The sequence below is a fragment of the Erythrolamprus reginae genome, chromosome 13 (genome assembly GCF_031021105.1).
Source record: "Erythrolamprus reginae isolate rEryReg1 chromosome 13, rEryReg1.hap1, whole genome shotgun sequence".
Classification (NCBI taxonomy): domain Eukaryota; kingdom Metazoa; phylum Chordata; class Lepidosauria; order Squamata; family Dipsadidae; genus Erythrolamprus; species Erythrolamprus reginae.
The window spans coordinates 12,824,641-12,845,895 of NC_091962.1; the positions used below are offsets into that span (position 1 = coordinate 12,824,641).

Below are 21,255 nucleotides of genomic sequence, written 5' to 3' on the forward strand. Positions count from 1 at the left end.
TGTATGTTGCCAACAGACGTAGCAGGGGGACAGAGCCATGGTCTGTTGTGTTTTAGTATAGTAAATAGTAGAGTATATAATATTGTGTTTTAGTACAGTTATATATTTCGCAAGCAATAGTGCGAAACTACAAGAATATATTCTGAAATGGTTCCTTTTTTTGGGATGGGGGAAGAGTCAAGGAAGGAAGCAAGCAAGTGAAGGAAGGAAGGAAGGAAAGATAGAAAGGAAGGAAGGAAGGAAAAGGAGAGGTGGGAGGAAAGAGGGAAGAAAAGAAAAGCAGGAGAGAGGGAAGGAAGGAATAAAAGAGAGGGAGGGAGGGAGGAAAGAAAAGAAAAACAGGAGAGAGGGATGGAAGGAAGGAATAAAGGAGAGGGAGGGAAGAAGGAGAGGAGGGAAGGAAGGAAGGAAGGAAGGAATCAAGGAAGGAAGGAAAGAAGGAAGGAAGGAAGGAAGGAAAAAGATGGGAGAAAGGGAGACGAAGAAAGGGAAGGGAGGAAGGAAGATGAAGGAAGGAAGGAAGCAAAGAAGCAACAAAGAGAGAAATAGAGAAGGAAGGGAATGAAGGAAGGAAGGAAAAGTAGAGGTGGGAGGAAGGAAAGGAAGGACGGAAAAAGATTAGGGAGGGAGGAATAAAGGAAAGGAAAGAAGTAAGGGAGAGAAGAACAAATATGTGAGAAAGAAGGAAAGGAAGGGAAGGAGGAAGGGAGGGATGGAAGGAAGGCAGAAAAGAGAGATTAGGGAGGAAGGAAGAAATAAAGGGAAGAAAAGAAGGGAACGGAATAGATGGGAGAAAGGAGAGGGAGAGGGGGAAAGGAAGAAAGGAAGGAAAGAAGGAAAGGATGGAGGTGAAGAAAGTGGGGAAGGGAGAGTTGGAGAAGGAAGGAAAACGAGAGAAGGACGGAAGGGAAGGAAAAGGAAAAAGCAAAAAAGAATGAAGAAAAATGGAAAGAAAGAACGTGTACTTATCCATGAGCTGACTTCTAATTATTGCAAAAAATTCTGAACTAATTTTTTTGCTATGCTGCCAACCCACCAATGCAAAGAGCCATTCGGGTACATTTTTGGCTCCGGGGAGACGAGAGACTGAGCCACGAGGGAAATTTTCGCGTCCATCTTTAAGCCAAACGCCGGATGCGTTTCAAACGCCAGCCGACCAGCTCCGAGGACGCCGAGCGCGGCCTTCAGCAAGAAGGGAGGAGGGGGGAAGCGGCATAGGAGGTTCCACGGGCCGTGTCTGCCCTGGCGTGGCTCTCACGGCACCTGTTGCACTCGCATGATGTTGGTGTAACCGGCCCCAGGTCGCCAGCCGCTGACAATGATCACCACGTCTCCGGAGCTTAGGAAACCTCGCAGACGGCCTGGAAAGGGTGAAGGAGAAAGGTGACTCAGGGGAGGAGAAGGACGAGGGGAAGGAGAAGGAAAGGAGAGGAGGGGAGAGGAAAAGAAAAAAGGAAAGGAAAGGAGGGAAGCGGAAGGAAATGGAAAGGAGAGAAGGGGAAGGGGAAGGAAAGGAAATTAAAGGAAAGGAAAGGAAGGGAAGGAAAAGAAAAGAAAAAAGAAAGGAAAGGAAAAGAAAGGAGAGAAGGGGAAGGGAAAGGAAAATAAAGGAAAGAAAGGGGAAGGAAGGGAAAGGAGGGAAGGAAAGGAAAAGAAAAAGAAAGGAAAGTAAAAGAAAAGAAAGGAGAGAAGGAGAAGAGAAAGGAAAGGAAAGAAAGGGGACGGAAGGGAAAGGAGGAAAGGAAAAGAAAAGAAAGGAAAGGAAAGGAAAAGAAAAGAGAGAAGGGGAAGGGGAAGGAAAGGAAATTAAAGGAAAGGAAGGGAAGGAAAGGAAAGGAAAAAAGAAAGGAAGGGAAAAGAAAGGAGAAAAGGGGAAGGAAATGGAAAGGAAAATAAAGGAAAGGAAAGAAAGGGGAAGGAAGGGAAAGGAGGAAAGGAAAAGAAAAGAAAAAGAAAGGAAAGGAAAAGAAAAGAGAGAAGGGGAAGGGGAAGGAAAGGAAATTAAAGGAAAGGAAAGGAAGGGAAGGGAAGGAAAAAAGAAAGGAAGGGAAAAGAAAGGAGAAAAGGGGAAGGAAATGGAAAGGAAAATAAAGGAAAGGAAAGAAAGGGGACGGAAGGGAAAGGAGGAAAGGAAAAGAAAAGAAAAAGAAAGGAAAGGAAAAGAAAAGAGAGAAGGGGAAGGGAAAGGGAAAGGAGAGAAGGGGAAGGGGAAGGAAAGGAAATTAAAGGAAAGGAAAGGAAGGGAAGGGAAGGAAAAAAGAAAGGAAGGGAAAAGAAAGGAGAAAAGGGGAAGGAAATGGAAAGGAAAATAAAGGAAAGGAAAGAAAGGGGAAGGAAGGGAAAGGAGGAAAGGAAAAGAAAAGAAAAAGAAAGGAAAGGAAAAGAAAAGAGAGAAGGGGAAGGGAAAGGGAAAGGAGAGAAGGGGAAGGGGAAGGAAAGGAAATTAAAGGAAAGGAAAGGAAGGGAAGGAAAGGAAAAAAGAAAGGAAGGGAAAAGAAAGGAGAAAAGGGGAAGGAAATGGAAAGGAAAATAAAGGAAAGGAAAGAAAGGGGACAGAAGGGAAAGGAGGAAAGGAAAAGAAAAGAAAAAGAAAGGAAAGGAAAAGAAAAGAGAGAAGGGGAAGGGAAAGGGAAAGGAGAGAAGGGGAAGGGGAAGGAAAGGAAATTAAAGGAAAGGAAAGGAAGGGAAGGAAAGGAAAAAAGAAAGGAAGGGAAAAGAAAGGAGAAAAGGGGAAGGAAATGGAAAGGAAAATAAAGGAAAGGAAAGAAAGGGGAAGGAAGGGAAAGGAGGAAAGGAAAAGAAAAGAAAAAGAAAGGAAAGGAAAAGAAAAGAGAGAAGGGGAAGGGGAAGGAAAGGAAATTAAAGGAAAGGAAAGGAAGGGAAGGGAAGGAAAAAAGAAAGGAAGGGAAAAGAAAGGAGAAAAGGGGAAGGAAATGGAAAGGAAAATAAAGGAAAGGAAAGAAAGGGGACGGAAGGGAAAGGAGGAAAGGAAAAGAAAAGAAAAAGAAAGGAAAGGAAAAGAAAAGAGAGAAGGGGAAGGGAAAGGGAAAGGAGAGAAGGGGAAGGGGAAGGAAAGGAAATTAAAGGAAAGGAAAGGAAGGGAAGGAAAGGAAAAAAGAAAGGAAGGGAAAAGAAAGGAGAAAAGGGGAAGGAAATGGAAAGGAAAATAAAGGAAAGGAAAGAAAGGGGATGGAAGGGAAAGGAGGAAAGGAAAAGGAAAGGAAAGGAAAGGAAAGGAAAAGAAAAGAGAGAAGGGGAAGGGAAAGGGAAAGGAGAGAAGGGGAAGGGGAAGGAAAGGAAATTAAAGGAAAGGAAAGGAAGGGAAGGGAAGGAAAAAAGAAAGGAAGGGAAAAGAAAGGAGAAAAGGGGAAGGAAATGGAAAGGAAAATAAAGGAAAGGAAAGAAAGGGGATGGAAGGGAAAGGAGGAAAGGAAAAGAAAAGAAAAAGAAAGGAAAGGAAAAGAAAAGAGAGAAGGGGAAGGGAAAGGGAAAGGAGAGAAGGGGAAGGGGAAGGAAAGGAAATTAAAGGAAAGGAAAGGAAGGGAAGGAAAGGAAAAAAGAAAGGAAGGGAAAAGAAAGGAGAAAAGGGGAAGGAAATGGAAAGGAAAATAAAGGAAAGGAAAGAAAGGGGAAGGAAGGGAAAGGAGGAAAGGAAAAGAAAAGAAAAGGAAAGGAAAGGAAAAGGAGAGAAGGGGAAGGGAAAGGGAAAGGAGAGAAGGGGAAGGGGAAGGAAAGGAAATTAAAGGAAAGGAAAGGAAAGGAAGGGAAGGGAAGGAAAAAAGAAAGGAAGGGAAAAGAAAGGAGAAAAGGGGAAGGAAATGGAAAGGAAAATAAAGGAAAGGAAAGAAAGGGGAAGGAAGGGAAAGGAGGAAAGGAAAAGAAAAGAAAAAGAAAGGAAAGGAAAAGAAAAGAGAGAAGGGGAAGGGAAAGGGAAAGGAGAGAAGGGGAAGGGGAAGGAAAGGAAAATAAAGGAAAGGAAAGAAAGGGGAAGGAAGGGAAAGGAGGAAAGGAAAAGAAAAGAAAAGGAAAGGAAAGGAAAAGAAAAGAGAGAAGGGGAAGGGAAAGGGAAAGGAGAGAAGGGGAAGGGGAAGGAAAGGAAATTAAAGGAAAGGAAAGGAAGGGAAGGGAAGGAAAAAAGAAAGGAAGGGAAAAGAAAGGAGAAAAGGGGAAGGAAATGGAAAGGAAAATAAAGGAAAGGAAAGAAAGGGGAAGGAAGGGAAAGGAGGGAAGGAAAGGAAAAGAAAAGAATAAAGAAAGGAAGGGGGGGAAAAGGAGGGAAGGGGAAGGAGATGGAAATGAGAGAAGGGGAAGGGAAAGAAAAGGAAAATAAAGGAAAGGAAGGGAGGGACGGAAGGGGAAAGGAAAGGAGAGGAGAGGAAAGGAAAAGAAAAGAAAGCAAAAAAGGAAAAGAAACTGAAGGGGAAGGAAGGAGAGAAATGAAATGAAAGGAGGTTGAAGAAAGAAAGGAAAGAATGAAGGGATATATATATATATATATATATATATATATATATATATATATATATATATATATATATATGGGAGACAGACAGAGAAGGACAGACAGATGAGATATTAATTAGAGAGATAGACAGATAGACAGAATAAAGGAAGGGAGGGAGGGAGAAGAGTCCATATAGTGGAGACGTACGTCAATTCAATTCCAATTCTTCTGGCAAGGCAGGTCAGCCTAGAGGGGGCTGGACCGGTGGGATAGCAGCCAGCCCTAGACTCCACCCAAGGGGGCCCCCCAGAGTTCCTGAGGGCAGGAAGAGGCCTTGGAAAGGACCGAACCGCTCTGGGAACTCACCCATCTCAATCCCAAAGTGCACCTGGCGATCGACGTCTTCCGCCCAGGCGCCCTGCTTAACGCCCTTCCACACCACCGGGAAAATGCCGCGGCTGAGGTGAGCTTGGCGGGCCACCTGCTCGTCTGGGGTCACGGCGATGATGAGAGCCCGAGGACGGTAGCGGGAGAGGATCCGCGCAGACCTGGATCGGGAGGGAGAGAGGGGAGACCCAGGCGTGAAGACGAAACACAATCATCAAACGCGTGTGTGTGAAATTCGAACCCGTGACTTTGGTTCTCACTGGTTTCTTAGCATGTGTGAGTGTGTGGGTGTGTGGGTGGTTGGGTTTATGGGCTCAGATCAGATCCGGCAGTTTGGGAAGCGACAGAGGGGAGGAAGGAGGGAAGGAGAGAGAAAAAAGCAAGGATAGGAAGAGAGATATGCATGTATGTATGTATGTGGGTTGGAAGGATGGATGGATGGATAACATAGGTGAGGATGGAGAGAGAGAGTGAGAGAAAGAAGGGAGGAAAGAAGAAACGAGAAAGAGAAAAGGATGGAAAAAAGGAAGGGAAAAAAAGAGAAGATAGATTAGGGAGGAACACAGTATATATATAAATATAATTGGGTATACACTTCCCTGGTACAAAGCTGAAGGGATCAGATACAGTAGCCTAGAGGTTAATTCTCTGCCTTACAAGGCAAAGGCTGCTAGTTGAAATCCCAGTGAGAGTATGGCTAGCTGATGAGGCCAGAACAAGGCTGAAATAGATCTATCCTAGTCTATATATACATACTGTATATATACATATGAATAAATAAATATATATATATATATAGAGAGAGAGAGAGAGATGGATGGATGGATGGATGAGATAGGGGCGGATAGATAGACAGACAGACACACAGACGGGAAGGGGGAAAGAAAAGAAAAAGAGGAAAAGATGGAAGGAAAAAATAAAGGGAAGGAAGGAAATAAGAGAGGGAGGGAATTAAAACCTCCCGAGGGCCATTTTCCCAACTGCTGGCGATCGCACGGCCAAATGGCGGTACATTGAGAACAACTGGAAGCATCTTGCTGATCCAGGAAGCATGTAGCTTACACCCTGGCCACTCCATTCCAGCAACCACGTCCATCCACACGGAAACGTCGACCTCCATCCTCTCATAAGGCTGCCAACAGCTTGAGGGGCCCCTGAGGGCCCCCCCCCATTGTCAACAAACAGGGGAGACCCCCGTCTCGGGCTCACCCCTCCTCTCACCTGCCGGTCAATGTAACAACCACGATGGCCGCGGCACAACATTTGAATGAGGCCTCCACGGCACCGACAGCGGTCACCTCAGTGGGGTCTTGGCTGAGGGGCGTCAGGCGCCGTAACTCCTGGAAGAAGTGATGGTGGTACATGGCGGCTTCGGCCTCTCGGGCGATCTGCACGTTAGAGGAGGGGAAAGGTTTTCTACAGTCTCTGGTGGTTCCCCAGTCTCCAATTCCAATCTCACTCTCTGATGGCCTGCGATGCCAGTATTTCTCCATTTCCTGGCCCTCGTAATCTGCGACCACCTGAGCCGGGCATGGGCCACTCACGACAGCTTCCTAGGTTCGTTGTTTGTTCCCCTCCTCCCTCCTCCACCGTCTTTCCTCTTCTGCTATGGCCGTACTTAAACCGACATTTTCCTCCTCAGGTCCCACAGAGTTGGCCTTCTCCGGGTCCCGTTTGGCGGGACAGAGGGGAAGAGCCTTCTCTGTGGTGGCCCCTGCCCTCTGGAATCAACTCCCCCTGGGAGATTCGAATTGCCCCTACTCTACCCGCGTTCTGCAAGATGTTGAAGACCTATCTATGTCGCCTTTTTCTGACTGTAATATATGAGAATGGTGTGATTGTATAGTAATGATCATTTATTAATATCTATGGGTTTTAAATTGCTTTAACTTATATTGGATTTGTACTTTTGTACATTGTATTACTGTTGTTGTGAGCCGCCCCGAGTCTTCGGAGAGGGGCGGCATACAAATCTAATAAAACTTAAACTTAACTCCTAACTCCTTAACTTCCTAGTCTTGTGGTTCGTTTTCCTCTGCCCTCCTCCTTCCTTCCGCTTCCGCCGTGCTCGGACCAACCTTTGGCAAGCTCGCTTACCGCGTGCTGCATTTGCACAGCCTCCACCACGTAGGCCCCCTTGGCTGTTTCCCCAGATAGCATGATGCAGTCGGCCCCATCCAGAACGGCGTTGGCCACGTCACTGCTTTCGGCCCTTGTCGGCCGAGGCTTCTTGACCATGCTCTCCAGCATCTGGGGAAAAAAAGAAGGGGGCGGATCAGGTCTCCCCACTGCAGAGACTGGGGTGTCGAAGTAGGGTGGGGCATGCTGGCTGGCTGAGGGATTCTGGGAGTTGAAGTCCCCCCATCTTAAATCATGTTGGCTGGGGGATTCTGGGAGTTGAAGTCCCCCCATCTTAAAGCATGTTGGCTGGGGGATTCTGGGAGTTGAAGTCCACCCATCTTAAATCATGTTGGCTGAGGGATTCTGGGAGTTGAAGTCCACCCATCTTAAATCATGTTGGCTGGGGGATTCTGGGAGTTGAAGTCAACCCATCTTAAATCACATTGGCTGGGGGATTCTGGGAGTTGAAGTCCCCCCATCTTAAATCACATTGGCTGAGGGATTCTGGGAGTTGAAATCCTCCCATCTTAAATCATGTTGGCTGAGGGATTCTGGGAATTGAAGTCCTCCCATCTTAAATCATGTTGGCTGAGGGATTCTGGGAGTTGAAGTCCTCCCATCTTAAATCATGTTGGCTGAGGGATTCTGGGAGTTGAAATCCTCCCATCTTAAATCATGTTGGCTGAGGGATTCTGGGAGTTGAAGTCCTCCCATCTTAAATCATGTTGGCTGAGGGATTCTGGGAGTTGAAATCCTCCCATCTTAAATCATGTTGGCTGAGGGATTCTGGGCGTTGAAGTTCTCCCATCTTAAATCATGTTGGCTGAGGGATTCTGGGAATTGAAGTCCTCCCATCTTAAATCATGTTGGCTGAGCCGATTCTGGGCGTTGAAGTCCTCCCATCTTAAATCATGTTGGCTGAGGGATTCTGGGCGTTGAAGTCCTCCCATCTTAAATCATGTTGGCTGAGGGATTCTGGGAGTTGAAGTCCTCCCATCTTAAATCATGTTGGCTGAGGGATTCTGGGAGTTGAAGTCCTCCCATCTTAAATCATGTTGGCTGAGGGATTCTGGGAGTTGAAATCCTCCCATCTTAAATCATGTTGGCTGAGGGATTCTGGGAGTTGAAGTCCTCCCATCTTAAATCATGTTGGCTGAGGGATTCTGGGCGTTGAAGTTCTCCCATCTTAAATCATGTTGGCTGAGGGATTCTGGGAATTGAAGTCCTCCCATCTTAAATCATGTTGGCTGAGCCGATTCTGGGCGTTGAAGTCCTCCCATCTTAAATCATGTTGGCTGAGGGATTCTGGGAATTGAAGTCCTCCCATCTTAAATCATGTTGGCTGAGGGATTCTGGGCGTTGAAGTCCTCCCATCTTAAATCATGTTGGCTGAGGGATTCTGGGAGTTGAAGTCCTCCCATCTTAAATCATGTTGGCTGAGGGATTCTGGGCGTTGAAGTCCTCCCATCTTAAATCATGTTGGCTGAGGGATTCTGGGAGTTGAAGTCCTCCCATCTTAAATCATGTTGGCTGAGGGATTCTGGGAGTTGAAGTCCTCCCATCTTAAATCATGTTGGCTGAGGGATTCTGGGAGTTGAAATCCTCCCATCTTAAATCATGTTGGCTGAGGGATTCTGGGCGTTGAAGTCCTCCCATCTTAAATCATGTTGGCTGAGGGATTCTGGGCGTTGAAGTTCTCCCATCTTAAATCATGTTGGCTGGGGGATTCTGGGAGTTGAAATCCTCCCATCTTAAATCATGTTGGCTGAGCCGATTCTGGGCGTTGAAGTCCACCCATCTTAAATCATGTTGGCTGAGGGATTCTGGGAATTGAAGTCCACCCATCTTAAATCATGTTGGCTGAGGGATTCTGGGAGTTGAAATCCTCCCATCTTAAATCATGTTGGCTGAGGGATTCTGGGAGTTGAAATCCTCCCATCTTAAATCATGTTGGCTGAGGGATTCTGGGAGTTGAAGTCCTCCCATCTTAAATCATGTTGGCTGGGGGATTCTGGGAGTTGAAGTCCTCCCATCTTAAATCACATTGGCTGAGGGATTCTGGGAGTTGAAGTCCACCCATCTTAAATCATGTTGGCTGAGGGATTCTGGGAGTTGAAGTCCACCCATCTTAAATCACGTTGGCTGAGGGATTCTGGGAGTTGAAGTCCACCCATCTTAAATCATGTTGGCTGGGGGATTCTGGGAGTTGAAGTCCACCCATCTTAAATCATGTTGGCTGGGGGATTCTGGGAGTTGAAGTCCTCCCATCTTAAATCACATTGGCTGAGGGATTCTGGGAGTTGAAGTCCACCCATCTTAAATCATGTTGGCTGAGGGATTCTGGGAGTTGAAGTCCGTGCATCTCAATCCACCTTTCACCCTTCTTTGCAGGGCCAATGGGAGATAATTCTCTCTATTCCCCATCCAATTATTTCGAACCTGCCTTTGCCTCCCTCCCAGAAACAGCGTCACCTGTTGATTGAAGGCGTGTCTGCCTGCCAGGTGTAGCATTTGGCGCAGCTCACCTGTGTGGCGCAGATGACGGGTTTGCCCGCCCGGTTGCAACGGCCGATCATCATCTTCTGAGCCAGGAAAACCTTCTCGGCGGGGATTTCGATCCCCAGATCTCCACGAGCCACCATGATGCCATCGCTGGCTTCCAGGATCTCGTCAAACCTGGAGAAAAAGATCAAATGATTACAAGCCCAGTTCAGCCCGCTCAATAACTACAGGTAGTTAGTCCATCTACCGACCATTTGTTTTGGTGACTAAAGTTACAATCGCACTGGAAAAAGGTGAATCCTGAGGTGGTCCTCGCACTTATGACCAACATTCTCCATAATCATTCAGTCCAAATTTGGCAACCTGTATTTTATGATGGTTGCAGAGTTGAGGGGTCACGTAATCCCCATGTGACCTTCACTTAACAACATGATTCACTTAATGACATGATTCACTTAGCAACCGCAGTAATCTGCTTAACGACTGTTCTCGGCACGGCTACGTTCCCCACAAATTCTCCAAAAGACTCACTCTCCAAAACAAGCATGTCTTTTTATTTCTCTTCTCGGCAGTTTATATACATGGAAATATAGTCACGGCACGGCTAGGGAATTCTCTCGCTCTCGGCTGGAAGCTAATAGCTTTATGGCGTCATTGACATTCTTTCTGAGTAGCTTGGAGATAACAGACTATAAATCCCTACTTCAGGCAAAGGCTTACTGGCGATAGACAGCGAAACTGCTTCTGGCACATTTTGAACAGCCTGTCACAAATCTCTACTGAAAACTATGCCATTGTTTTTCAGCACAGTTTATTTATTTATTTTATTTATTAATCAGATTTGTATGCCGCCCCTCTCCGTAGACTCCGTAGTTGTCAGAAACACACCTTCTTTTCTGGCTTACTCCTGGAAATGACGTCTACTAATCCAGTGCTTTTCAACCTTTTTTGAGCCGCGGCACATTTTTTACATTTATGAAACCCTGGGGCACATTGAGTGGTGGGGGGGGGCGACTAAAAAAAGTTTGGACAAAATAATTCTCTCTCTCTCTCTCTTCCTCCCTTTCACTCTATTTCTTTCTCCCTCCCTCTTTCTCTCCCTTCCTTTCTTTCTCTCTCCTTCCTCTTTCTTTCTCTCTCTCTCCATCCCTTTCTTTCTCTTCCTTCTTTCCTCTCTTTTTTACTCTCTTTCTCTCTCCCTCCCTACCTCCCTCTATGTCTTTCTCTCTCTCTCTTGCTTTCTTTCTCTCTCTTTCTCTCTCTCTTTCTCTCTTTCTTTCTCTTGTTCTCTCTCTCTCTTGTTCTCTTTCTCTCTCTCGCTCTTTCTTTCTCTCTTTCTTTCTCTCTCTTTTGCTTTCTTTCTCTCTGAGCTTCGCGGCACACCTGACCATGTCTCGCGGCACACTGATTGAAAAACACTGTACTAATCCACAGAGCTACTAAATGTGGATTAATACCTCTTACCTTTAATCTCTTCTGTTCTTCTGATTTTTCTTCCACATCTAGGATCTAACCACTCGTTGTCTAATATCTCATGATCACTATCTGACAGGGAGTCACTTTCCATTGTGACGTCAGCCCCCTGAGCCACTCCTAAATCACTGTCAACTTCACTCCCATCTGATAACCTCCTTAACCCAGGATAAACTAAGAAACCTGGCTCATCATCCTCAGAATCAGACATTTATTGAGGCTGACAAGGATCACTCACAACGACGACTGGGTCAAAACCGGTCATATAATCAGGAATCACTCTTTTAACAGCCGTTTAGCAGTAGAAATTCTGGTTTCAACCATAGGTCAAGGACTCTAATTTTTGATCTGATTGGGTGACCTTCCTTGCAAGGAAAAATCTAGCTCTTCCAGTAATAAATCGGACTTTAAGGCAGAGGTCTTCAAACTTGGCAACTTTAAGGCTTTAATTAATTCCACCAGTCGAGAGGATGTTCTCATGATGCTGACTGGATCAAAACACAGGCAGTCCTCGGTTTAGGACCACAACCAAGCCCCAAATGTCCATCGTTAAGCGAGAAATCGGTGAAATGAATTTTGCCCCAATTTCTGGCCACGGTTGTTTAGCTAAGTGAATGGATGCAGCTGTTCGATTAGGAACACGTTGTTAAGCGAAACCAGGCTTCCCCCTCTTGATGTCATTCGTCCGGCGGTCGCAAAAGGGGATTGCAACGCGACCGTCATGAATAGGAGCCGAGCGTCTGAATTTTGATCAGGGGACACTGCAACGGGTCGTAAGGGTGGAAAAACGATTGTTAAGTTGCTTTTTTTGGGGTCGTAATTACTTAAAACAGTCACTAAACGAACCGTTGTAAGTCGAGAACAGCCAGCTAAGTCCCAGAAGGTTTTTGAGGATTACCTTTTAACCCCCTCGTGGCTTTCCACCTTACTTATGATTTTGATGTGACGGCCACGTTCCCCCAGCGCCTGTCGGATGCCAATCACGTCTTCGGCCTTGCGGATGAAGGAGGCGAAAATGATATCGACCCCCTGTTTCACCCCGAACTCCAGATCGTCTCGGTCCCGCTGTGATAATGCCGGCAAGTCCACTTTAGCCCCCGGTAAGTTGACTCCCTTCCGGCTACACAGCATCCCACCGTTCTCCACCTCGACCACACAACTGTCAGGACCTAGTGGTTAGTGCACAAATAAAGGTTGGCGAGGAGAGGGGGAAACACACAAGACAGAGAATCCAGATTTTAATTGTTTGGAGGGTTCTGGGAGTTGAAGCCCACCCCTCTTAAAGCATGTTAGCTGGGGGATTCTGGTAGTTGAAGTCCACCCCTTTTAAAACATAGTGGATGGGGGATTCTGGGAGTTGAAGTCCACCCATCTTAAAGCATGCTGTCTAGGCGATTCTGGGAGTTGAAGTCCAACCTTCTTAAACCATGTTGGCTGGGGGATTCTGGGAGTTGAAGTCCACCCCTCTTAAAACATAGTGGATGGGGGATTCTGGGAGTTGAAGTCTACCCATCTTAAAGCATGCTGTCTAGGGGATTCTGGGAGTTGAAGTCCACCCCTCTTAAAACATAGTGGATGGGGGATTCTGGGGGTTGAAGTCTACCCATCTTAAAGCATGCTGTCTAGGGGATTCTGGGAGTTGAAGTCCAACCTTCTTAAACCATGTTGGCTGGGGGATTCTGGGGGTTGACGTCCACCCATCTTAAAACAGGTTGTCTGGGGAATTCTGGGAGTTGAAGTCCACTCGTCTTAAAGTTCCCAAGATCAAGAAGCACTGATTTAAGCAGAGGAAGAGATCCACCTTAGCAATGGAAGAGCACTTACGGAGTTCCTTGACCACTAAGGAGATCAGACCATCGTCAATAAAGATCCGCCCACCGACGCGAACAACTTTTGGCAAGTTGGCGTAATCCACCCAAATAGCCTTCGCATCACATTGTTCCCGGAAGGCCGGATCGGTAGTGACGATCAAGCGGGATCCTTTGACCAGTTCGACTTCTTTGTTTTCACCCTGGAAAAAGATCAGAAAACGGAGGCAAGGAAGTGTTACTCCCTTTAACGACTGGTCTCTGTTAGTGACAGCAATTTGTTGCGTAACAGCTGCCAAAGAGTCAGCAGCTCCAACATAGCATTTACACAAACATGGCAAGAAAGACAGAGAGTCAGCCTGTGTTTCGCTTTTTAACCTACTTGGCTCGACTGTCGTAGTAACGAGGGAGGGGGGAGGTTTTTGCTATATGGGAGGGGGGGAAGCAATGACGGACAGACAAACGGACAAACAGACAAACAGAAAGACGGACGGACAGTGTTGTGTATACTCCCTTGCAGCTTGAGGATTGTTGAGACTCAGAGGAGGGTGATTTAGAGATCGTAAATTTCCCAGATTTAGCCACAGAGGGCACGGTTGGTGAAGACCACGGAGCTAATGACGTACACATGAGTTCAGATGAATCAAACGGGGAAGTTGACAGAGGGAGAGATTTTCGTCAATCTTGTCGTTCCAATATGGGCATATCCACAACAATCTCCGGAGCGTAAGCTAATCATTGTGTGATTTATTTGCCTGCTTTTATGACTTCTGGCTAACCCATAAATTTTAGAATGACTTGTGGAATGTTTTTATGTTACTACCAAGCTAATCTACTTAATTGCTGAGGGTAGAGATGAGGAAAGAAAAACACTGTGTGCAAAGTTGGTGTATTTCAGAAGAGAACAAAGAGAAATAAAGAAGTTGTGTTTTACTATGAGATGCATTGAGAAATTATTTATTCCAATTATTATCTGCATGAGCCTGAAACCAGAACAGACAAATAGATAGACGGACAGACGGAGAGATGGATGGACAGACAGACAGACAGATTTATTTTATTTATTTATTTATTAGATTTGTATGCCGCCCCTCTCCGTAGACTTGGGGCGGCTAGACAGATGGACAGACAGACAGACAATCTCTCAATCTTACCCCTTTAATCAAACCTGTCCGGATTTCAGGGCCTTTGGTGTCCAAAGCAATGGCCACCGGACGGTAAAAGAGAAGATTTGTGGCAAAGCTTTGTGCGGCTTCCCGGATATTTGCAATGGATTTTGCGTGGTACTGAAATGAAATGAAATAGAATTCAAGGTCAACACATCGTTTTTGCCATCTTAGAAAACCTTCCTTCCTTCCCCCTTTTTCTGTTCCTTCCTCTCTCCTTTCTTCTTCCCCCATTTTTCCTTCCTTCTTTTCATCTAATCTTTCCCTTTCCTTCCTTCCTCCCTCCTGCCTGTTTTGTTCCTTTCTTCCACTCTCCTTCCTTCCCGTTTTCATTATTCCTTCCTCTATCCTTGCCTTCTAATCTATTTCTTTCTTTCCCTCCTTCCTTCCTCCCTTTCCTTCTAATTCCTTCCTTTCCTTCCTTCTCTTTTCTTCCTTCCGTTCTAATCCCTTTTCCTTCCTTTCTTCCTTTCTTCTTTTTTCTTTTTCCTTTTCTCATTCCCTCTACCTTTTCCTTTCTTATATTTTTTCTTTTCTTTCCTACCTCCCTTCATTCCTCCCTCACCTTTATTTCCTTCTCCACCTGTTCTATCTATCCCTCCTTCCCTCCCTCCTTCTCTCCCGGGATACCTCGTGAGATCCGTGCGAGAAATTCAACCGTGCGATATTCATGCCGGCCTTGATCATTTCGCGCAGCACCTCCACCTTCTGCGATGCTGGGCCTACAACCAAGGGTGGGGGAGACAGATAAAACATCTTTCTGGGACCCTGGTGTAAAAACTACCCAGGGGCCACGAGGGAGGGGGCCATGTCCTTCCACGCCCATCTTCCCCACGACCCTTTCCCATAATCCTGTCCCCAAAAAAGCGACGGACTCACCAATGGTGCAGACAATACTGGTGCTACGGGCTGTGATGGGCTCGGAGTCGATATCCAGCAGGCACATATGTTCCAAAAACGTGTCGGCCATGGAGGCAGGAAGCTGCTGCCGTTGGAAGAAAGCCGTGCCCAGCTCCTGAGTAAGGGCGGCCATGTCGTGGGGCTGGATCTGGGCACCTGCTGGTGAGAGAGAGCGAGAGAGCAACAAGATGAAGCTGGGCTCGCTTACTGAACAATGCATAGATGCAGATTAACAAAAGTTGGACAGGACTTTGTAGGTCATTTTAGTCCAACTTCCCGCCCAAGCAGAAAACACGAGGCCGTTTTTAATAGATGGCAGTCAGTCTCTTCTTTTTGGTATAACTAATTTTTATTTTTCTCCACCATAAAATAAAAGCGAGACATAACTACAAACATTACGACAATGCTTATAATCAAACATAATTTTTCTTGTTAATCATTCAATGGGGGCTCTTATATCTCTTTCCTCCTTTAAAAAATTCTATACAATTTATATGACATTGTCAAAAAAAAAAATCTTTCCTCTGCTTTACAATAAAAATTACAACAACGTGTACTTTAACAAAATCTCATTTATCTGAATCTTAATTCATACTTTCATATTGCCATGAACCTAATTAGTCCAATATCAGCTTATCTTATAAACTAATAAAAATTCTACATATATTTAAAGTAAAGGAAATGTCTCAAATACATAATCTAAAAAATAAAATCCTATATGTTTACGCTAATATCCATAACTAAATTTTGGGCTATATCATCATACAGTTACTATCACCATTTCTTATTTTCGTCATCTGGCTTCTAACATTTAACTCTAATACTCTAGTCTCATTTTTTTTTTCAAAAAACAGTCAATGATTAAAACATATTTAAGTTTCTGCCCAATCATAAAACTTCCCCCAAATTTTATAATAATCTGAATCTTCTTTATTCTTTAAATTTCAAAGACTATCTATTCATTTCTGCAGTCCAGTCTTTTCTTGAAAGCTTTAGCCCAGAGACTTAAGAGATTAAAAGAGATGGGAGGGACCCCAGAGGTCATCTAGTCCAACCTCCTGCCCAAGCAGAGACCCTACGCCATTTCTGACCAATAGCAGTCCAGTTTCTTCTTGAATGCTTTCAGGGATGAAGCTCCCATGACTTCCAAAGGAAACGTCTGCTCCATGGGTTGATTGGTCTCCCGGTTAGAAAATTCCTCCTTGTTTAAAGGTTGAATCTCTGCCTTGTTCAGTTTTCCTTCATTACTTCTTCTCTGGCCTTTGGGTGCTTTGGAGAATAGCTTGACAAACTCCCCTCCCCTTCGTCTCTTTGCCAGCCTTTCAAATATTCTGACAACACTCAAATAATTACGGTGGGGCCTCCATCTCTGCATCGGTGGTCCATCTTTGCAAGCAATTGAGAGACCCACCGGCCCCTTTTCCCAGGCCTAACTTGGGACTCACCGTCCATTTTCCTCCTTCTCCTCCTAAAGCAGCTTGCCAGTTTATGCCTCAAAGTTAATGCTGACTTTCCTAGTTAAACAATGACTAGCTAAGTCCCAAGTCCACAGCGTTCCTCGTAAGGGATGCTGATGCTAGTCTCTCTCAAAGCATCTTTTATTATTCCGTTGTCCCCCCAATTGTTGTACTGTACTTGCAAAATGGGTGGATTTCTGCTTTTTTCCTGAAGATGTGGGCAGCAAGCCATACCGGGCTTCCCCCTTCCCCTTTTATTGGAGCCCTCCGAGGTAGGCCAAACCGGGGTGGGGTGGGGTTGGGGAGAGAGCATGAGTGCCTGGGAAATTCTTTGGTTTCCACAGGAGAGGAAGAGAAGAAAAATCTGGAGAAGGAAAGAGAATAGAGTACAAAGGGAAGGAAACTAAAACGAATGGGAAGGAAGGGGAAGAAAGAAGGAAGGAGAGAGGAAAGGAAGAGAGAAAAAAGAGAGGGAAAGGAAGAAAAGATAAAGAAGGAAGGAGGGAGGGAAGGAAGGAAGGAAAAGATAGACAAGGAAGGAGAGGGAGAAAAAGGGGAAAGGAAGAAGGAAGGAAGGGAAAGAGGAAGGAAGGAAGGAAGGAAGGAAGGAAAAGATAGACAAGGAAGGAGAGGGGAAGGGGAAAGGACGAAGGAAGAAAAGGAAAGAAGGAAGGGAGGAAAGAGAGAGGAAAGGAAGAGAGAAAAAGGGAGGAAAGAAGAGAGAAAGAAGTAAAGAAGGAAGGAGGAAAGGAAGGAAGGAAAAGATAGACAAGGGAAGAGAGGGAAAGGAAAGGGGAAAGGAAGAAGGAAGGAAAGGAAAGAAGGAGGAAGGAAGGAGGAAGGAAAAGATGGACAAGGAAGGAGAGGAAAAGGGGAAAGGAGGAAGGAAGAAAAGGAAAGAGGAAGGAAGGAAGGAAGGAAGGAAAGAAGGAAGGGGGAGGGAGGAGAGGAAAGGAAAGAGAGAGGAAAGGAGCTAGTAAGAACTTTGAAACAAATCTGAGCGAATTTCAAAATACAAATATATTTTTGGTACAGAGTATCAAACCCATCCAGTGTTACAAATAACCTCCTACCCTTCCTTTATTTATTTTTCTTATACCCCTCCCTGCCACTCTTGGTTAGTAACCCATCATTTTTAGGGACCCGTTAGAAGTTTTAGAAAAGCCCTGGAAAAAATGTGACTTATGATTTAGTCCGCCCAGGCTTGCGTTCCGGCTGAAATATATATTTCCCTGCAAACTTTGGGCTCATTTTTGCAAACGCTCTGGATCCGACCCAGCGGCATCTTAGCAGATTTTTTTTACTGATTTGCGAGAGCAGAAAAACCAGTCTCAATGCCCCCCCCCGCCACTTGAAGCTTCCCCCCCCCCCCACTGCCTCCTTAATGCAAACGTCACCCAATTGAAATGCATGTTGCAAAAGTCACACTCCTTAAAGCAACTTTTGAAATGTCAGGCCAGCCACTTCTGGCCTGTTTTTGCAACTGGAGCCTTCAATCTTGGTCCTCCCCCTTTTCCCCTGCCTCTGGGAGGGGCAAACACATCCCAAGCCCTGGCTGAGAAAATATAAGAAGAGAAGAGGTCATACAGGCCTGTGGAGGTGTTTATTTTCTGGGGGGTTTTAAATCCTGTTTTCTCCAACTGCTGGGGAGTGTAAGTAAGGCGGAAAGGGCAGCTGGTCTAAGAGCTCTGGCCCAACCCCTTCTTTCCCTGGGACATTTCCTTCCACCCCTGCACAAAAAAACCCACACAACCACACCCAGGAGCAGCCAGCGTGTGTCGTATCCAAGAGTTTGCAATTTGTCCCTAGGAGCTGCAGTTAAGAAACAGAGGTAGCTGAGGCTAAGTCTCTGTTGTTGTTTTTTCCAAACCAGTTTTCTGAATATAATTGGCGGGATTAACTCCAGGTAACTTCTCGTGAAAGTGTGTCAGGCTTTTCCTGCCTTGAACTCTCTCTGTGTGTGTGTGTGTGTGAGAGAGAGAGAGAGAGAATGAGGAGAGAATGAAAAAGATAGAAAAATAAGAGACAGAACAAGTCAGAAAGCGAATGAGAAAGAAAAAGACATAGAAAAAGAGAGAAACAAAGTAAATAAAAATAAAAAGACAGACAGAAAGAGATAAAGACAGAGTACAAAGGAGACAAAAAAGAGAAGGAAGGAAAAAGAGAAAAAAGCTAGAGAAAGCAAAAGAGAGAGACAGGAGAATGAGAGAGAAAGAAAATGAGAGACCCAGAGAGAAAGAAACCGAGGAAGTTATACTAGGTTTAGAGAGAGGGGGGGGGAGAGAAAGAAGCAGAGAAAGAAGGAAAAAGAGAGAGGAAGAAAGAGAAACAAAGAATGAAAGAGAGAAAACAAAACACACACACAGGGGCAGGAAAATGAGAAAAAGAGAGAGAGAGAAAAGACACAGACAGAAGGAGAAAGAAAAAGGAGGAGAGAAAAAAAAGGTAGAGAAAGAGAGAGAGGAATAAAGAGAAACAAAGAATGAAAGAGAGAAAGCAAAAGACACAGAGAGACAGGAGAATGAGAAAAAGAGACAGAGAGAAAAGAGTCACAGACAGGAGAGAGAGAAAGAAAAAGGAGAGAGAAATAAAAAGGTAGAGAAAGAAGGAGAAAGAGAAATAAAGAATGAAAGAGAGAAAGAAAAAGACACACAGAGATAGAATGAGAAAAAGAGAGAGAAAGAAAAAGAGGCAGAGAAAGAAGGAAAAAGAGAGAAGAGAAACAAAGAATGAAAGAAAAAGCAAGAGACACACAGAGACACAGAATGAGAGAAGAGAGAGAGAAAGTTATCTCTGATTTCTTGCCCTGTGACACAAACTCAGGTTTTTCCAGGTTGTTAAATCTGGAACGCTGCCCCGGTGTTGGCTGATCCAAGCCATGGTGGTTTATTTCACAAACGCGAAAAGGCTTAGATTCCCCGGGAGAATCAAGTTGGCCTTTCCTGAGGCACGGAAAATATAATATGTTTGAGATTGGTTTTTTCGAGAGATTGCCCCACTTATGGGCAATGGAAATTAATTCATGCAGGAATTAATTATTTGACAATTATGTTGACCAAACCACAGAGAGCAAGAGAGAGGGAGAGAGAAAAATTAGAAAGGGGGAAGAAAGAAGAAATATAGAAAGGAAACAGGAAGGAAGGAAGGAAGGAAGGGAGGGAGGAAGGAAGGAAGGAAGGAAGGAATAAGGAGTATTATATTTATTTTTTATTGTTATTTTTAATTTATTATTAGAGTGGGAAGGGACCTTGTTGTAGGTCATATTGGGTAATTAGGTGAAGGAAATATATTATTTAATAATCCACATAGTGACGACTGCCAGGATTGTATAACGCAACAAAATCGAAGAATAACAATATACCAAATGACAATGAAATTATAAGGAAAATCCTCAATTGTGCTGAGATGAACAAGATGACGAAAGAATGACAAGACAAGGAGGACTCGGAATATTATTTAACCGGGAAAATTTTTTATGAATGGTTAAAGAACAGGGATCATTTATTACAGAATGTGTAAATATCAATTGTTAAATTTATATGGATGTAAGAAATAAGATAAAATAGACCAGAAAATGAATATTTATATATAGAAGAGCTTACAGTAAGAACAGATATATAAAAGAAAGATGAACATTTAATAGTATATGTATATGAAATTTTGTGGACCGATCGTCAGCTGTAATTAAGATTCCTAACATTAAAATGCTAACTAAAATTCCTTATATTATATTATATTATATTATATTATGTCTGTATGTTATGGGTCCCATGGGATTGGGGGGGCAAATAAATAAATAAATACACAAACAAACACAGACAGAACATAGAATAATAAATAAATAAATAAATAAAAATAAATAAATAGATAGACAGACCAAATAAAGAATACAGTAATAAATAAATAAAAATAAATAAATAAATGATATGTTTTTGTGTATACAGTATACAAATAATTTTAAACAAGGAAAGGAGCAAGCAAGGAAGGAATAAGAAAGAAAGAAAGAAAGAAAGAAAGAAATTAATTTCCCCTTTCCTAATTCTTTCCCCACTCTGTAGGGTTAAATCTCCTCAGAAATAGAATGAGGAAGACACCCCATCTTCCCAGCTTCACCCTTTCCCCCTTCGAGCCAATCCACAATTCCTTCGAGCTTCAAGCTCCTCCTCTCCTTCCCTCCGATTGGCTTTTAACTCCGTGGCCCGTCTTCATCCGATGGAAGAAGGCCAATCCAGAGGCCGACGTCGCTATGGTCTATCTATACTTTTAACCACGGCCTCTTCGGGGGTTTTTTTCTTCCCGCGAGGCTTTCTGGGAGTCGTAGTCCCCGCTTGCCTTCTTTCCGCGGAGCTCATCAGCACGAGGACTACAAAACCCAGAGGGCATTTCGGCGCCATAGGAATTTAATACCATAGCGGGCAAGCGAGGCACAATCTGTCTTTAGTGCTGCAGATAAGCTTAGAAGGTTAGGAAAGGTAAGTGTTGCATTAAAAAAATGATCTGCATTATTCTGCATTTTGATGGCTGCGGCTGTGGTTTAAAGAACCTCTCTTCCCCTTTTTTTTCCTTTGAAAAAGGATCCGTTGGACGGGATAAACCTTGGCAAGCAAAAAACATTTTTAAGGCTAAGGCGCTAGTCCTCATGAGCTTTGCAAACTTAGGAGCCGGTTGCAAACGTTGCTTTTTGATTTCTGCCTTAGGCTTTTGGAGAGCGCACTGGGAAGCCGCCGCCGACCGCGAGAGACGTCTTTTCCTACCTGGCAGGGCTGTTTTCCCGCATTTGAGGAAGGCTGGTAGTTTTCCAGGTTTTTTCTCTGCTGAAAAAGGTGAGCTGCCTGTCTCGATTTCTTTATAATTTGCTCTGCTGGGAAGAGGAGGAGAAAAAAAGCCAAATTGATGATGATTGTCCTTAAATTCAGGAGGATGTAAATGCACATAAAATAAAATAAAAATTTTTTAAGGCGCACAATAAAGTTTATATGATTTGATTGAATAAATTA

The 21,255-nt window shown here is 44.4% G+C and overlaps 2 protein-coding genes across 10 annotated transcripts in view; one reads left to right on the top strand and one right to left on the bottom strand.

The window, feature by feature from the left end:
- Positions 1 to 17,994, bottom strand: PKLR (pyruvate kinase L/R). 7 transcript variants are annotated; one of them, XM_070766515.1, is made up of 11 exons: positions 17,846 to 17,994; positions 14,781 to 14,957; positions 14,532 to 14,623; positions 13,890 to 14,021; positions 12,752 to 12,938; positions 11,826 to 12,096; positions 9,478 to 9,628; positions 6,929 to 7,081; positions 6,053 to 6,219; positions 4,811 to 4,992; positions 1 to 1,361 (listed from the first exon to the last, which is right to left on the bottom strand). In XM_070766515.1, the coding sequence occupies exons 2-11, from the start codon at positions 14,932 to 14,934 to the stop codon at positions 1,255 to 1,257; spliced, it is 1,596 nt and encodes a 531-aa protein (XP_070622616.1). In that variant the 5' UTR covers positions 14,935 to 14,957; positions 17,846 to 17,994; the 3' UTR covers positions 1 to 1,254. The 7 variants fall into 7 exon arrangements, with proteins under 7 accessions (XP_070622616.1, XP_070622618.1, XP_070622615.1 ...); XM_070766517.1 differs by having other exon boundaries at positions 4,833 to 4,992; positions 14,781 to 14,960; positions 17,846 to 17,969; XM_070766514.1 differs by having other exon boundaries at positions 14,781 to 14,960; positions 17,846 to 17,968.
- The window catches only part of FDPS (farnesyl diphosphate synthase), a 14,438-nt gene continuing 11,036 nt past the window's right edge, over positions 17,854 to 21,255 (top strand). Inside the window, exons 1-2 of one of the 3 annotated variants that reach the window (XM_070766522.1) lie at positions 17,854 to 18,089; positions 20,956 to 21,081. The gene's annotated coding sequence lies outside the window, so the exon portion shown is untranslated. Of the gene's footprint in view, positions 18,165 to 20,501; positions 20,731 to 20,955; positions 21,082 to 21,255 lie in introns of those variants that run through there. The other 2 variants (XM_070766521.1, XM_070766520.1) reach the window with 2 other exon arrangements.